At 31.7% G+C, this 18,009-nt stretch overlaps 3 protein-coding genes across 5 annotated transcripts; 1 reads left to right on the forward strand and 2 right to left on the reverse strand.

Moving 5' to 3' along the window:
- Positions 1–17: 17 nt before the first annotated feature.
- Positions 18–2,080, reverse strand: LOC101219013 (cationic amino acid transporter 5). The gene has a single exon (XM_004145085.3). The coding sequence runs from the start codon at positions 2,012–2,014 to the stop codon at positions 218–220; it is 1,797 nt and encodes a 598-aa protein (XP_004145133.2). The 5' UTR covers positions 2,015–2,080; the 3' UTR covers positions 18–217.
- Positions 2,081–4,830: 2,750 nt separating this feature from the next.
- On the reverse strand, positions 4,831–6,929 carry LOC116402503 (GDSL esterase/lipase At1g71250). Its single transcript, XM_031881861.1, has 5 exons — positions 6,695–6,929; positions 6,475–6,602; positions 5,803–6,045; positions 5,450–5,705; positions 4,831–5,266 (listed from the first exon to the last, which is right to left on the reverse strand). Exons 1-5 carry the CDS (start codon positions 6,927–6,929, stop codon positions 5,046–5,048), a joined length of 1,083 nt encoding a protein of 360 aa, XP_031737721.1. The 3' UTR covers positions 4,831–5,045.
- Positions 6,930–10,746: 3,817 nt separating this feature from the next.
- On the forward strand, positions 10,747–13,258 carry LOC101216616 (UDP-glycosyltransferase 43). Of its 3 annotated transcripts, none has more exons than XM_031890118.1 (3): positions 10,747–11,999; positions 12,619–12,996; positions 13,116–13,258. In XM_031890118.1, exons 1-2 carry the CDS (start codon positions 10,833–10,835, stop codon positions 12,982–12,984), a joined length of 1,533 nt encoding a protein of 510 aa, XP_031745978.1. In that variant the 5' UTR covers positions 10,747–10,832; the 3' UTR covers positions 12,985–12,996; positions 13,116–13,258. The 3 variants fall into 3 exon arrangements, with proteins under 3 accessions (XP_031745978.1, XP_031745989.1, XP_011652382.1); XM_031890129.1 differs by having other exon boundaries at positions 12,619–12,992; positions 13,112–13,258; XM_011654080.2 differs by having other exon boundaries at positions 12,619–13,128.
- Positions 13,259–18,009: the final 4,751 nt, after the last annotated feature.

Consider the following 18,009-nt stretch of genomic DNA (forward strand, 5'->3'; position numbering starts at 1 on the left):
GAACTGATACTTCTATGTGGGAAAGAACCAATAGGCAGTGACTAGAATTCATTACCAGGTTTAGGATCAAACCAACTGGATATTGATACATAATTTTCTTCAGTAGAGCTTTGTTTAATGAAAAAGAAAACTATATGATTACAAATATCAGGTTGAAGTATGATAAGTTGATTGCCTTGGAACTGAAATCCAGTTTATTTTCCACCATGTTCTGAATCTAAGGAACTGCACTGGGCGGGGTTTCCTCCTTAACCTGCTTTTGGGTAACTAACTTATCTTGTTGATGAGCCATATCGTAGGTTGCATGAAGACCAAAGAAAACATAATAGATAAGCATCACCAATGTGCAGATTCCAAATCTTTCGAAAGCCTCACGACCTAAAGATCCCATGAGAAAGATGTTTGTCGCAATCGACAAACTTGGCAGCCATGGTACCAATGGCACACCCCAAACTTTCGGCTTTCTTTGCATTGGCAGAAGCAAAGCAATCCCCAAAGTCCCCAGAAACCAAACCGGGACAGTCACAACGTATCCTATCCAACCGTTTGGATAAAGTCCCCAGTATGCAGAAGTAGCCATGGAGGAACCAATGATGAGTATCAAGAGAATGAAAAGCTTCAACTGATCTAGCCGTGGAGTGACCCCTCTTGCATAATATCTCCTTACCAGAAGTGCCACAGCCATCATCATGAAGACGAAGAGCGTGCTGACCGACAACAAGCTTGCTAGAACATCCAAGCTAGAGAAGAAAGCAATGCAGCCACTTGTTATGGCAATCAGAAGTGTAGCATTGATGGGAGTTCCAGTCTTTGGATGGACAAGAGCAAACCAAGGAGGAATCATGTGAGCTCGAGCAATGTGAGTCGTATACCGAGCTTGCCCGAGCGCCCCAACCAAAAGAACAGTAGTCATCCCCTTCAAAGCACCAAGAGCCACCAAATACTTGGCCCATTTCATTCCAACCCTCTCAAAAGCAACAGAGTAAGCTGCGTCTGGGTTTATATCAGTATATTTCTGCATCATACTAAGCGACAGTGCCATCAAACAATATATCACAGTGATAATCGACATCGATCCCAACAATCCCAAAGGTATGTCTTTTGATGGATTTTTAGTTTCTTCAGCCATTGTAGCAATGTTATCAAAACCTCCATAAGCAAAGTAAACAATTGCGGCAGCTTGGAAAATGCCTTTAACTCCAAAAGGCGTAAAAGGAGTCAAATTTGATTTATCAGCATGAATAAAACCTGCAATTATAACAAATAGAATCACAACTGTATTAATAGCTGAAGCAATCCAATTCAAATATGAAGTTTTCCTCGTGCTTGTCATCGCTATAGTTGCAGCAATCGCCAATACCGCAACGGCTATAGGGTCAAGAAGATTGTATCCATCTTTGAGATTCGTGTGGATAAGCAAAGATTTGTCGGGTCGGTCCAGAAGTGAGGTGAAGTAAGAAGTCCATGATCGAGCAACAGCAGCGGTACCAACAATACTCTCGAGGAGAATGTTGCCTGCAGTAATGAAAGCTGCGAAGTCCCCCAATTCAATTCTTAAGTATGCAAAAGATCCCCCAGCAACTGGGATTTCAATAGCGAACTCTGTATAGCAAAAAACAGAGAGCATTGCAGAAATGCCGGAAGCTACGTAAGAAAGAACAATGGCTGGTCCAGCATGTTCATTAGCTTCTTGGCCTGTGAGAACAAAAATTCCTGCACCAATAACAGCACCAAATCCAAACCAAGTAAGATCCCACCAAGTAAGGCAACGTTTCATTTCATTCTCGCTTCGTTTTCTTAGCTCTCCTATTTCATTTTCATCAAATGATCTGCTTTGAAGACGATCGATGAATCGAAACCATGTCTGTGACAGAGCTGTTCTGTAATTGCTCCAACTTTGAAAGGATTCTTCTGGTAAGAAATCTTGTTTGCTCCATCTCCACCAATAGCTTCTTTGCTGATGAACAATAACTTCCTCCCCCATTTTGCTTCCTACAATTGAATTTTCTGTCATTCATGAATAGTTTTAACAGATTATAAAGATGGGTTTTGAAGATACCGACGGTGGGTTCTGGATTGGCCCACAAAGGTTTGAAATTGATGTGTTTGTCTGTATCTTCAAGCCATAATATTAATGGCCGTCTTGCAGAGAAGTTTGGATGTTGATTAGAGGATGTCATTTTCGGTTAATTCAATACATGAGCATTTGACGTCTTTCATTGGCGTTAGGATCAAAGACTTAGTCAACTAAGTAGGATATTACTGTGACTTTGAGTGTGACCGTGGATCTTTTCATACTATACGAATACTTCCATTCAATTTTCAATTCTATTATTCGTTTGCTGTATAGTTTAATGAATTGAATTTTCTAATTATCGTAATGTTTAGTGTTTAGCTCGTTGTCTACCAGCTCAGCTGGTTCCTTCCATACGATGACAGTTTGTTTAACTATCAAAATATCTCTTTCAAGTGTACTCTGTCTTAATCCTTCAGTTTTTTAACTTCAAAATTAGTTTGGCTAAAAGAATATCGCACAGTGCACTTGTGGGTTTAGAAATTTGAAATTGGTTTGGGACAAATTTCATGGTTTAAAGTGTTCATTTCTAAAATTCAGAGATCAAATAAACAACTCCTCCAAATTTTAGATATCCAAAAATGTATTTTGACAAAAAGATATTTTAGTTATGTTATTTGTTATAGTTGAATTTGAACTTATATACTTCGAAAGTGTTCAACTTTAGTCTCCCTTCAAATAAATTGTAAGAAGAAGACTTCAATATCAATTTGGAGTTAGAAATATGGCTGAAATACCACACTACACTTTTGATCTATCTACTTTTAAATTTGTTCTATTTTAATTTATATATTTCCAAACGATTCTCGAGGGTTAGATTTAAGTTTATGAGGAGGTATATTATTGTGTTTGAATGTAATTTTGAACTTGTCAAATAAGAATCTCATTTCATTTCTTTATAAAGTTCTAGCTAGTCTGATCGATGTAGTTTGAGAATTGGTCAAAAATTTTAATTAAGAAAACGGTCACATATTAGAGACATATATGAAAGAATCAAACTCATCCATTGAAAGAGTTGTTTTTGTTTGAACTATAAACGATCCATGAGGAGTCAAGGATGTGGGTGAGGCCGATCCCACACAAGATCAACCTCTTAGGCCTCGATTGACTGGAGTGGGTTGACCCTCTAGGTCTATGGCCACCACAATGGGCCCAACCATCTACTTAGCCCACGCCATTAGTCTCATCTTTAGGCTTTGACGTTGGTATGTATTCATACCTCATGCCTATGCGTCAGCCTTTATGGCTTATTGCCTCATACCTCCTCATGTGATCATCCCCCGGCCCACGTCTTTATGTCTCGGCTTTAAGGCTTCACCACCTAGGCTAGTCTTAGAGTTCAACTCTTTAATTTAGATCTACCACCTTAATTTGTCTCAATCATTTGTCTCTGGATACTTTCACCCACAATACTTTTGGAAGTACAAGTAAAATCTTATATTGACTAAGGAGGAAAGTGATTAAGAGTATATAAGTTAGACAATTATCTTCAATAATATGTCTTACACACCACCTCATATTACCCCTACTTAAATTAGGACAAGAATGTGAAGACAATAGACCTCAAGCATACAACGAAGCCTACAATACGTCAAAACTTTTCTTATCTGATGACATAGATTATCTCCCTAACCATACACATTTAATGGCTAGCTAAATGCACAAAAAAGGGACAATACACATGGTGTAAATTGTGTGAGATACTCCACAACTAAGTAATCTTGGTTGAGACTCCAGAACAATCTGGTAGAAGAAATAACTAAGAAAGAATGAACTAAAAGACCTTAAAATTAAAAGAGGTAAGTTTAATAATAAAACAACTTTAACAAATATCATTCAAATTAAATAAAAGTTCAAAAAGTTGTAGACTACAAAATCAAAATTAATTAGACGAAGTTAAACAATATTATTCAAAGATTAAAGAATTGATAGAATTAACTTTTGATGAATAAAACATAAGCATTTGAAAATTAACCATTGAAGCTGATTTTATTGTTGTATTGACATAAAAGATGATATCGCTACAATTAATAGACTAATGACATGAAATCATTTATACTATCGGAACACATTCTCGTAGTGTATTGAAAAACGTAAGCACATCATTTATACCTTAACAACACAATCACTTTCATTACGTCACAATCGTTCCAATTTATCCTATCCTTTATGAGACCAACTTCAAGAAACAAAAAAAAAAATGAAAGAAGAATCTCTTCAATTGATATCTTCCTTTCTCTTTAAACTTTTGTCTTCATGACCCTCTGAAAGTTTATATCTTTCTTCTAAATTGTTTTTCTTTTGTTTTGTCCACATCTCAATCCTCACATGCACCACACACTACACACCAAACCAAACCAAGCCAAGCCAAACGAAGCCACCTCAAAATATAATTTCATATATTTTTTTATGTTTCTAAAATATATAGTATATAATAATTGTGGGGATAGAGATTCTTTGGAAGAGATTTTGGTGATATTGTTTTTTAAATATTTTCAACTTTTTGATATAATTTTTTTTAAAAATAAACTAATTTTAAGAAATATTGTAAGGGATAAAATTGTGGAAATTTTAGTAACTAAAATTTAGATTCTAAGAATACAAGTGTCTAAGAATATCACGGGACATTTTTTTTTTAATTTTTAAGACTAAAAACTTTGGACTTTGTCAAAAGAAAATTAAAAGGAAATTCCAAAAGAGTAAAATAATATGACCCAAAATAGAACAAAAAACTTGAAAGTAGATCTCCAAACTTAGATAAAATTACAATCACTCCAATCCCCATAGGAAGAAGAAGAGTAAAAACAAGAGAAATTAACATATTCATATTGCTACGTTGCGTCTTTTTTCACATGAGAAAAGCAGAAACACACACACAAGCTGCAGAGATCAAATATAATAACTACAAACATATAGTAGAAAGAGAGAGAGATCAGCAACGCCACGACCCAACAGCGATGGTACGTGGCGGTCAGATGAGGGCCAACTGTTGGACATTGATGGGGTAGGAGTCGGAGGGCGGACCTCGGAAAGCTCGGCCGGCGAGAATGTAGGAGGCCGCTTCAGTTGGATGAAAGGCATCCCAAAAGACATACTCGTTTCGGTTAAGGCATGGAAATTGGAGAGGTAAACATGTGATTTGGCCTCTGTTTAAACCTACTCCACAGCATGCTGTGTCCACTACGCTAAACCCTGCATGCACATTTTCATTTTATTAACTTCTTCCCTAACCTAAATAATAATTAGTCATACCAAATTCAACAATCAAAATTAAAGTTACATTTTCTAAGTATTGCCCAAATAAATTGGGCCTTGTCCATTAATTTATTCAACATGTGTGTGTGTGTATACATAATATATATGAGAATGTCTCACCGTATGTCTCAGGGTTGTTCAAGATGTCGCCAAAAATGCCATAGATATTAGTATACACAAATTTGGTATCAGGATACTGGCTATTTAGCTGAGTTACTAGCGATTTCAACCCTTCATTAAAGGCTCCCAACATCTCGTTCACCTTATCGGCGCACCGCCCCGGAAGGGTAACCCCGGTCGCCCTCTGGTTAGGAATACAACCCAACGGTCCCAATCCGGCTATCACAAGCTTTTTCACCCCTACGCTTTGCAGTGCCTATACATGCATTCGCACGATGTATATGTATGGTTGTATTATTTTTTGATAGTAACTAATAGTTTTGCACGGTTAGATATATGAAAGAGAAACTTACGAGAAGCTGTCGAGAATAACGATTAAGAAGAAGGTTGGCGAATTGGTTAGAGTTGTATCTGAATCTTGTAGTGTATAGATTGGGCATTAAGTAGTTGTTTATGTAATCGTTGCTTCCAAACGCTAAAAAGGCTATGGATTTTGATAAGTAACGAGTGAGATTCCAACTTCCCATTGATCTCCTTAAGTCATTTAGAGTGCTTTCGAAATTCACCACTTGTTGGCTTAGAGTGTACCTATCTCCCTGTATTATGCAATATACCAATGCATTATACTTTCTTTAAGACATAATTATGATTAGGTGTAGCTATTAATTTCATACATATTAATCTTAATAATACTGCTATAAATCATTTATGTAATACTATTTTACTGATGAAAGTGTGTATATATAAACCAGTTTGACAACTACTTTGTTACTTTTTCTTAACGAAGCCTACACACTAAATTTTACCTTTTAGGAATATTTTCCAAAACCTAAACTAAAATTTTAAAACTAAAATGAAGTAAATTAGATTTAACGGAAACTAATTTTACTATAAATACAAACATCCTATTCAATTGATAAATAAGATCATCATAATTTTTTAAAATCCATTTTTAATTATATCTAAAACATACTTTTAATCCATCAAAAATTACTTCAAACTTTTATAAATAAAAGAATACATACGTAGTGTCGGCCGGTCTCGTCGAGGATGCCGGCAGCCGCCGAAGCGTAGTTGACGCCGTTCAGTATTCTGTCTCCGGAAGTGTCCGGATTTGAAAATTCTGGAGCGTTTGGAATTCCAAGCATGTCCACTGCATCATATATATCACCACTTCTTAATCACCAAAATGTTTTTCTTTTTTCTTTAATGAAAAAAATTTAGTTAATAATATTATATTTGTACCAAACATATCTATAACTGTTCTTCCATTAGAGAATCTCCCAGTAGGACCATCAGTAAAATCAACGCCATAAGGATAATAATTGGCTCTTGCAGCTGAATGCAGAAAATTATTGTTCCCAACATCCACAAGAGAGTCTCCAAACACAAAAATCGCCGAAACCCCATTTTCTGCCTCAACCATTTGATAAGAACTTTTGAGGAATACGAGCACGACGACCCCCGCAGCGGCCGCCATGAAACGATGTAGTCGGTTGGATATCATGATCAGAACTATGGAAATGTAATGGGATTAATTATATTGAGGGGAGGTTGTGTGGGTTTATATATAAAAGGGAATGTGATATTAATTACAAGGGTAAAAGTTTTAAAACGGAAAAGTTTGTCAGTTATTTTGATGGCGTAGGTCAGCTTTTTGGCTCATGCTTCTTGCTTGATCACTCATGAATGAAATGGAAACGTTCATGTATATCGTTTTGAAGACAGGTGTTCTTCATGCATAAATCCCTATACATGTTTTGTAACTGTCTTTTCTTTTTGGTACGTAATATAAACAAATATGATTACTCCTAAACAATAATGTTCATATCGGTCAAAAGTTGTTCAAGTAGAGAGTTCAAAGTGTAACGGATAGCTTTGTAATTGTATGAAGAGAGAATAGGTAGTCAAAGTAGGCTTGACTAATTAGTGATGTTAATCTATCTTTTGATATCATCTTTTCTCATCATTTTTCAAGAGGTAGTTGTTGTATTAAAAAAGTTGCCAAACTATCTTTAAATTTACAAGAATTTCTCAATTTTTTTTATCAATATTTAAGAGCTACTATGTCACAACACCGACTATTGTATTTGAGTTATTTTATAATTGATCGTTTGGTTTATGTTGATGCCTCTATTTATATTTTCATAATTTCCTTTTTTGGTCTTTTGAGTTATTATATTTTCAGAATTTCTTGTAAATAACAAAAGCAAAAAACAAAAATAAATTATTTTTTTACACATATGTTTGTATAGACTCTAGAGATGGGTAGAAAGTTGAATTGAAAGAACATCATTTTTAATAGTTTAAAATGTAATAGATTTTGAATTTAAATTTCAAAATGCAAAGTTATTAAATTAAATAAAGATAAAACGTGTCATGTTATAAAACTTAATTTTTTTAATTAAAAATATATAGATAACTATGTTATTTATAATAAAGTATATAATATTACAAAATAATAATTACTTTAATTAAAAAATTAGAAACTTCAACTATTTGTATAGTTTATAAATAAGTATGGAACATAATTGTTTAAATTAAAATTTAACTTTTAAATTCGTTGTCAAATAAATATTTAAAAACATGAAATACACTTTTAGATAAAATACACTTTTAAACTCTAAAATTTAATATTATTGTCTATTTGATTTTTGAGGTTTTAAGAGTACACTTCAGTTTCATGGATTTGAAAAATAGTTATAAATGGTCTATATCTATTAAAGTTAACTATTAGTTTACTAACCAAAAAATGACAAGACGGTGTAATAACAATTATTCTAGTTTTTACATCATTCTTCATTTGGTCGTTAATGCAGGTGAAATAAAGGTTTGGTATCTTTTTTTTAGTTCATGATCACAGTTTTTTTTCCTGTGGGTGGTGGAAATCCTCTGTTTTCCATCACCTATAGGTATATGGGGTTTCCTTTCTTTTTCTCTATTTGTTTATTTTGATTCCAAGAATCTGATTTCTTGGAATTTCTTTTCTTTTGGAGAATGAGATTTGGTTTGTTTTGATTGGGAATTTTTGCGTTAGGATTCATTAGTGAGAATTGGAATGAAATTCAAGCAACCAAACAACGGAGCTTAGAACAGCTTTTCATTCTTCTTCTTTTATTTTGGCCAGTTTTCTTCAATAAAAATTGACAATCGTGGACAAAAATTGAGATTTCTCTATCTGGGTTCTTGGGAAAACGAAGAAAAAAGTTCAATTTGGAGATTGAAATTGAAAAAAAAAAAAAGAGGAGAAAATATGTTGATATTGATGCCGAAATCAAACAGAGCACTGCTGAAACTACGGAGACAAGTTTGCTAAAAAAGAAGATGAAAAAGCATAATTGTTATTTTAGTGCTACATCATTCTTTAGTTAGTCAAGTGACCGTCAATTTTTTCATATGGACCATTTATAATTTTAAAAAAAAAAACTTTAGGGATTAAGCGTCAATTTTGAAACTTTATGGATACGAGATAGACAATGACATCAAATCTTAGATACCAGAAGTACATTTTGTCCTATAATCTTATTTTTACTAATCCACTTATTTTTCAAATCTATGTTTTACCAAAATGTTACACACTCAACACTCATAATTAAGAAGATGAAAATTTTTCCACTTCCAAAAAGTTTATATCTTTTATTATATGTTACATAAACATGTGGATGAACTTGAACGTTTTACCCATTAAAAATATTGCATCATGTTTTTGTCCAAAAAAAATCTTAACTCAAATTAGTCCTATAGGGTTTATTTTCTAAAAACAGAAACATTTTTAAGATTGACATCTTTAGATTTGTTGTAGAGAAGAAATATACATTTGATTTGAATGTAAATTAATTAGAATCATCAAAATTATATATGAGTATGTGTCATGTGTGCATGTGCTTAGACATTTTGAAGAAATTGTTAGAAATTTTATTTTCCTTTTTTTCTTGCATTTGAATACTGGTTTTTATACACTACTAGGATAAATATAAATATGATAGAGATAAGAGTTGAATTAAGCAAGATTAAATTTTCATTTGAGATTAACTAATTGTGCTTGTATTGCTTGTATAGTTGTCTTAACAGAGATGTTCTGGCGCATCTCTCAGTCCATATCGTATCTCTTTTATAAAAAAAAAATTGTCCTACAAAAGAGTTTTTTTTACTTATTACTTACTGTGCTTTTATCAAAATTTTGTAAATTTCCTAAAACTTGTGTTGCTCTTATACCAATTGGGGTGATAATGTGTATTAATTCTAATAATACGATAGTTTATGTTGTTCACAATTGAGAAAAAAGTCGTGTCACGAGAATTTGCTATTTAAATTGAAACATTAGATTGTATTATAAAAGTATGTCGTGTCTACTCTTCTTTTAGTTAGGAAGAATTGTAATTATAGAATAGAATGCATTTAATTCTTTCAATTAAATTTAGAAATTGTAATGGTAGAATTGATTTATAATTTTTATTAAGATTATATTTAAAAATTATCCATGATCCAATGTGTAGATTTCTATAAATTAAATGTTAGAGTTTTGATTGATAAAATTATAAATCTGGTACAGCTAAAACTCATAATTTTATTGATGAGTAGCATTTATTTTTACACCAATTTCTTCTTCTTTTCTTTTCTATTTTTTCATCTTTTGTTACTTTAGCCAACCGATCCACAAATTTCAACGGACTTTTGCTTTAATATGATCATGATGTAAGGGATTACGTTAGGTGCTATACTCAAAATCATTAATTAACAATTAATCTCAAGAATTACCTAACCTTATTGCAGAAAAGACATGCATGGCCACATCTTAATTCAAAGTTTCTTTGTGCAGGTGTTTGATCGATTAGCCAATTCAAATATCATTATAAAAAAATATTTATTTAATCATAGTCTTCTATATGCAACCATTTTAAAATTTGCACTTATGCTATACTTTTTATACATCACCAATACATCCACCCCACATATAAAATAAAATATTTAATATTAATAATTCTATCGTTGTCGTCAAAATTTTCAAATATTATCTTCACAGTAATATCACTTCATTTTTACACACAAAATAATAGAAATTAAGTACAAGTCAAACCAACAACATTGAAAACGAGCATACATTTCAAAAACTAAAAACTACATAAATAAAATAGTTATCATACCCAAACCTATTTTTTTAAAAAAAAAATCCTATCTCAACTTTTTTTTTCTTTAGTATTACTTTACCAATATTTTTAAATTGAAAAAAAAAATAGGTTATTAAAAAAAATATATATGTTTTTTTAAAATTTGATTAAGCATCAAACTCTTGTATTAAGAAATTAAAGATGCAAATTATTATTTAAAAATTGAGATAGAAACAAAGTTTCATTTACTAATCTCACAACTTGAAAAATATCTAATGAAAAAGAAAATTCAATCAAGTAATAAACCACTCAGCTTCAAATGTTCAAAAGCGTACAAAAATAATAATTGGTTTACCTTCAATCTCACAGATATCCCCACCATGACCGTATCTCATCATCATCTAGTTTTCATCTGTACTCCAGCAATCGGAAATCTAGTTCCCGCCGTCGAATTCGCCATTCGGTTAATCAATCACGACTCTCGTTTCTTCGTCACCTTTCTCGCCATCGACATCCCCGGAAGATCCCTCGTCAATGCCTATACCCAATCACGTTCCTCCCTTTCCCCATCACCAAACCTCCAATTCATTCATCTCCCATCTCTCCAACCCCCATCCCCCAATCTCTACCACTCCCACACTGCTTATTTATCCTTAATCTTCAATTCTCATAAACCCAACGTCAAACATACTCTCTCCGACCTCCAAAAAAAACTCCCCAATTCCGCGCGTATCGTCGGGATGTTTGTCGACATGTTCACTACTACATTCATCGACGTCGCTAACGATCTCCAAATTCCTCCCTACCTGTTTTTTGCGTCCCCTGCCACTTTCCTTAGCCTCATGGTTCAGGTATCTAAAACCGATCACGACCGATTTAACTCATTGATTCGTAACTCGGAGGCTGAGTTCGTTTTACCGAGTTATGTTCACCCGTTGACTGTGAGTATGTTGCCGCTGACGCTTTCGAAGACGGAGGATGGTTTGTTTTGGTATGGTTATCACGGGCGACGGTTTGGTGAGACGAAGGGTATTGTCATAAACACGTTTGAAGAGCTTGAGCCACACGCCCTGAGGTCGTTGGAGTTGGATGAGGTTCCACCGGTTTATGCTATTGGGCCTATGGTTGATTTGGGTGGGCCGGCCCAGTGGCAGGGTGGTGAGGGGAGGGTGGAGAGGGTTGTGAAGTGGTTGGATGGTCAGGAGGAGGGGTCGGTTGTTTTGTTGAGCTTTGGGAGTATGGGGAGCCTTGATGAAGGTCAAGTGAGAGAGATTGCGTTTGGGCTCGAAAGGGGTGGGTTCCGGTTCGTGTGGGTTGTACGGCAGCCTCCAAAGGCGAAGTTAGAACAACCGGATGACTACTCTGATCTAAGCGATGTGTTGCCGGAAGGGTTTCTAAGTCGCACGGCCGGACGGGGATTGGTCTGTGGGTGGGTCCCGCAGGTGTGTTTTCTCTCTTCTTTTAATTTGTGAGGAAAAATGATGTTTGTATTTTGCAAAAATAACATCCATTTGGTCAATAATATCCTTAATTAAATAGTCTTCAAAACTTCTAAGATAGGTTTTAAACTAAAAAAAGGCTACATTTGAATGAAACTATAACGATAAGTTGTCAAATACAAAAAGACTATTTACACGTATATAAGATATTCCTTGAGTGCTTCTAATATATTATTACACATATATAAAACAAAACGATGAGATTGGGAATTTTAGATGGCAAATGTATTGTGTATCTTCATCCCTGTTTTACCAACCGATCGAAAACTTCCCATCCAAAATAGTACATCATATTTTATATGTTAAAGGTAATTATATAATGTAAAAACAACATCTTTAATGTCACTTATGTGGAGTGGAAGTGTTGATTTGAATCTGACTAAGTTAAAAGAAACTTTTTTTGTAGAATTAGAATATTTGATATTGTTAGTCATTTAGACTTGAGCAAGAAATGTACCACTTTATGAAGAAAAAAAATAGTGTAGCCTTAATAAGAAGGGTATGTGAATAGTGTTGTAAAGTTCTTTTGATCATCGATTTATGTTCATATATTGGCTTGTAGGTGACTATTTTGAGTCATCGTGCAATTGGAGGGTTTGTGTCACATTGCGGATGGAACTCGATTCTTGAGAGTTTATGGTTTGGTGTACCAATAGCAACATGGCCATTGTATGCAGAGCAACAAATGAATGCCTTTGAAATGGTGAAAGAATTGGAATTGGCAGTGGAGGTACGACTCGATTACATGGAAGGAAGCAAGGTAGTGACGGGAGAGGAGCTAGAGAGAGCGTTGAGGCGCTTGATGGATGACAACAACAAGGTCAAGTCGAGAGTGAATCGAATGAGGGAAAAGTGTAAAATGGTTCTCATGGAAAATGGATCCGCATACGTGGCCTTCAATTCTCTTATTGAGAAATTAAGAGCCTAAATTTTGTAATTGTTTGAATTTGGGTATGATTCTTGTTGCTTTTTTTTTCTTCTCTATTTTGACAATATATATCCGAAGAATCCTCTAATTTCGAGACTGATAATAAATAGTAACACTGGGTGGGTTGATTGAACTATATGCTTATTTTAGGTTTTGTACTTGACCTCCTTGATTGGCCTACAGTTTTTTTTTTTTAAGTAAGATAGGTTTGATAACTATGTAGTTTTATTTTTTATATATACAAGCTTTATAAATAACAACTCTAAGTTGGTTATTCTGTTTTCTTATATATGTAAGAAAGTTTTAAACATCTAAATAGTAAGCTGGTTTGAAAATCATTCTTTTTATTATTATTATTATTTATGATTCTATTATATTGTTAAAGGAATTTTTATTAAACTAACTTTGATATACTTAGGTGATCAACCCTATCCTTACTTTCTTGCTTTAGGTCTCTTAGGGAAATTCTCTTCCACTCCACAGTAGGTTATGATTACCTTCAAGTGTATTGGTAAGAAAATATAATAACAATGGAAAATATATTATTTGAAAGATATACTTAATTGCTAAGAACTAAAGGTGAATGGTAAAAATTTAAGGGGAAAATGTAAGTTTAATTTCTCGAACTGCAGTGAAAGTTAAATTCAAAATTCACAAATAAATTTATTACATTTTAAAATCTTAGAAATAAATAGAAACTAATGATGTAATATATATCAAGATTTTAATTTACTGAAATTTTGATCGATTTTGATACTTATTTCTAGAAAATTTATAAAAGAAAATAAATTTAAATTAGTAAATAAATATTTAAAAAAGAGTTAGCATATCTATATTATTATATGTATATTAGTGACTTTGTTATTTAATCTTTATGTTTTTGTAGATTTTTCTACCATATAGTCTAAAAATCGATTCTTCCATTATATTATTGATATTGAACGTTTGAAAACGTAAAAATATCAATGTTTTAATGAAAATTTAATACTAAAAAAATATAGGGAGAAGTTGAAAAGTATTATATATATTAGGGGAGAAAAAATGGATATGTTTAATAGAAATGGGATTAGAAAGATTGATTAGACAGTTGTTGAAGTTGAAGTGCACTCCTCGCTCTCTCATTCCTCCATTTCAATTCAATTAAAACTCAAATACCCTTTCGGATTGTTCTCTAAAATATCCTTTTTATTTTACTCAATCATATATATATATATCAACTTCATGTTTTATTTTTTTATTTTTTTATTAAAAAAGAAAAATAAAAGAAAAGAAAGAAAATTTATATTGCAGGTGAAATTAAAAATCTAGAGTTTTATTAGACATTCTAAAAAAAAAATTAAAAAAAACACTCATCTTAGTTGAACATGTATGCTTATAACTTAAGCTAAAAATTAAGTTTACTGTTTGGCTTTTGGATTTTTTAAAAAAAATTTAGGGTTGTTTTTTTTTTCAATATCTTATATATGGTTTTAATATTTCCTGTCTAAACATATTAGAGCTCATCCAATTCTAAAAACAAAAACAAAAACAAACTTTTGAAATCCTTAATGTCTAAAATACTACTTAAAAGTACAGAAAAAAAAATACTACAAAAATGTAGACAACAAAGTTTAGAAAACAATATAGGTTTATAAGCTTGATTTTTTTTTGAAACAAATTGAATAAAAATAAAAGACCAAATGGTTATCAAACCACCTGACTTTGAATTCCATTACCTTAGTATAACCCAAATTTCAAAGGGGGGGTTTTGTAAAGAAAAGAAGAAAAAAAAAAGGAATATATGATGGTTGACTTAATATTAGAGAAAGAAAGGAAGGTGGAGGGGGAAGAGAGATGGGAAATATACAAGACAAGAGAGAAAGGGGAGAAGGGAGGGGGGAAAATGGCAGAGAAATTAAAGGCAGTAGTAGTAGTAGCAGTGTAGTAGTAGAGAAGTGGAAGAGAGAAAGTAAAGGGGTTTAGGGTTAGGGTTTAGGGTGTTGGTTGCTTGAAGAGTGACTAAAATTTCCAAAATTGAATACTCTACTTTATGCTAAATAAGGAGATTTCTTAAAGGAGGAAACAAATTTCCAAAAGTGATGTTAAGTGCTTTTTCCTTTTTACAAAAGAAAATGAAAAACCCACTGGGATTGACAATAACAACACATTCACTAAAATTTCAATGTATGAAGATGCAAAAACAGAAAATGATGATTTGCAGAGAAAGGAGAAAGAAATTTTCACAACAGTTTGTTGAAAGTGAATGATTAGATTTACATCCCAAAATTTAAAAAGAAAAAAAAAAGAAAAAACAAAGAATTAAGAAGAAATAATGAACACCATAACTTTTGGTAGTTCACGCCACACTCTATAATAACTGTCACCAAATCCATCAATAAATGAGATTGGATTGGACATATGATCTCACTGACATCTCTCTCTCTCCCTCTCTTTCTATTCTTTCTTTTATTTATATTATTAGGAAAAATAAATCAAAATATTTATAAAAGACTATAAGTGTATTCATCCAGGTTGATGGATAATTATGTTAATTTATTATGGGAATATATGGTTACTTTTTATTTTTCTTTCCACAACAATACCATAACTAAAAGAAAATGAACACAACAAATTGGGATTCCCTCATTCACATTCAAGTCTTCTCAATGGGTACAGGCCACCTTTGTGAGCTTTTTAATTTATTTCTTTTTTTAGTGACAATGTGAAGGTCGTATTTTGTTTCATTATTTGCAATATCTGTTTATTTCATTTCTTTTTTTCTTTTTCTTTCCTTTTTTAAGGAACACCTTCTTTAGTGTATCCTAATATTTTATTGCCATGACCAAATAAATAATTGGTGTTTAAATTCTCTCATCTTAAACACATTTTTTCTTTTACTCAAACAATATAACTCTCTAAGTCATTAAAAAAATCAACCCCCAATTCACTAATACTCATTTTAAAGCTATAGTTGAACTTTAAAAACAAATAAAATTGCTTTTAACATTGTTTGAAGTTTTTTTTTTTTTTTGTTTTTTTTTTTTACCAATTTTCTCGCAATAAAAAAAGAAAAAAAAACCAAAAGTTCAAGTTCAAATTTAAAATCCAAACCAAAACTTCCCTAAAACAAAAAATAACCAAATACAAAATGACTTGATTTTAAAATCACTCAAAACATACTTTAAATAACCCCAAACTAAGTGTTAAATTAAGTAAAAGTATTTTCAATGTAATTTTGAGTGTAACAAAAACAATTTTAACAACTTATAATCACTCTCAACGTGCTCTAATCTCTAATATATATGTGTATATATATATATATATATATAAAAAGATAAAAAAATAAAGTGTGATTTAGTAAAGTGCTATAATAGAAAAGAAAGAAGAGAGTAGAGAGCAGAAAGAATGCAGGAGATGGGCATGGTGGTGATGGTGGGAAAGAAGGGGCCAATGGGCCCCCAATTATTTGGGAAATATAAGCATATGATGACCTCTGCCCTTTTGTTTTTTCAAAAGTACAATTTCCATTTACTTAATCCATCTAACTTCTTACATATATTCATTATTTCCCTTTCATCATTTTTTTAAAACCCTTTTCTCTCTTTTTTCAATCTTTATATACTAATTTCTACCTCTTTTTGTTGATCATATAATGATATAGTACTTGTACCATATAGTCAAACATGATTGATTTCTTTTCTTTACATTTTAATTAAACTAGTTAATCTATACTATTGTTGGTTGATATTCTTTTTTCTCTAATTATTTACATCGACGAAGAAATATCTTATAACTTTCTTAAAATAATTAACGACGTGTCTTAATATTTAAGTGATATTAATTTATTGTTGAAGTTTCAAAGGCAACATCTAAATCCATGGGTTAGATCGACCTAAGTCTAAACGGTTTCAAAGTCTATCACTTACCCAAAAGAAGAAATAAAATCTCCTTACTGTTATAGGTCAACTAGTAAAGTTCATGGTGTTTTATTAAAAAGAAAATGACTAACGTATATGGGTGGTTCTACCAAGTCTTTGAGATATTTTAAAACTACAATATTTGAGATAATAAAATGAAGAAAGAAGAAGAAGAGATATATATATAAATAAATTCACACCAAAGTGTCTATAGATCAATGAAAATATAAGATGCAGTAATCACTAACAAGTTCAGTAATTTGAATATCAATTCAATTGTATAAAAAAATAAATTAAATTATAATAACACTCATACCAATTAAGCATCTTTTTTTGGCATGAACTACTAAAATATTTCAAAGCTAATTATGTTTGACCTAAAACAAAATCATATATTAGGTGGGCTTTCTAATTTATTATTAGTATTCTGAAAAAGAAAGGCTGTGAGTAAACACAAACATGTGTTGAAAGTTGAAAGAATTTTAGTGATACTCTCTTGCAAAAGTCATGTCAATCAATCATTCCAAAAACTTATTTTTAGGTTTAAGTAATCAAACTTTTTTAACTTTCATGTATATTCAATAGTCCCAAAATTTTAAAAGTAGGTTAGAAATCACTTTTGGGTTTATTAACCTTCATGAAGGCAATAGGTTTGATTTTTTAAATTTTGGTGGGTAATGATTTAAATTTTATATTTTCAATCTTTTTTGTTATATAACAATTCAATTATCTATACTTATTGTTACCAACTAAAATTTAAGAAAACTAAGTTATCATGTCAACTTTTTTAAAAAAAGAAAATAAAACTTGTTTTGATAGGGAGAATTTGGTTAAGATTTCAACTTTTGTACATTAAGAACGACACATATATAATGTTATAAAAAAGATAGAAAATAATCTTAATTTTTAAAAACTAAGAAAAAACGAAATGATTAACAAACAATATGATTATTACAAAAAAAAATTTAAAAATCATCAAAGCTTAAAGATTATAAATACAAATTTTATGTATTTTATTATTTGTGTAGAAGCAGTTCCGAGAAAAAGAGAATCAAACATCCACCTAAAATATAAAAGACCAGGACAAATATTAACTAGGTTCACTTTAATATCATTTCAAATTTTTAAT

Source organism: Cucumis sativus, chromosome 1, assembly GCF_000004075.3.
Source record: "Cucumis sativus cultivar 9930 chromosome 1, Cucumber_9930_V3, whole genome shotgun sequence".
NCBI lineage: Eukaryota > Viridiplantae > Streptophyta > Magnoliopsida > Cucurbitales > Cucurbitaceae > Cucumis > Cucumis sativus.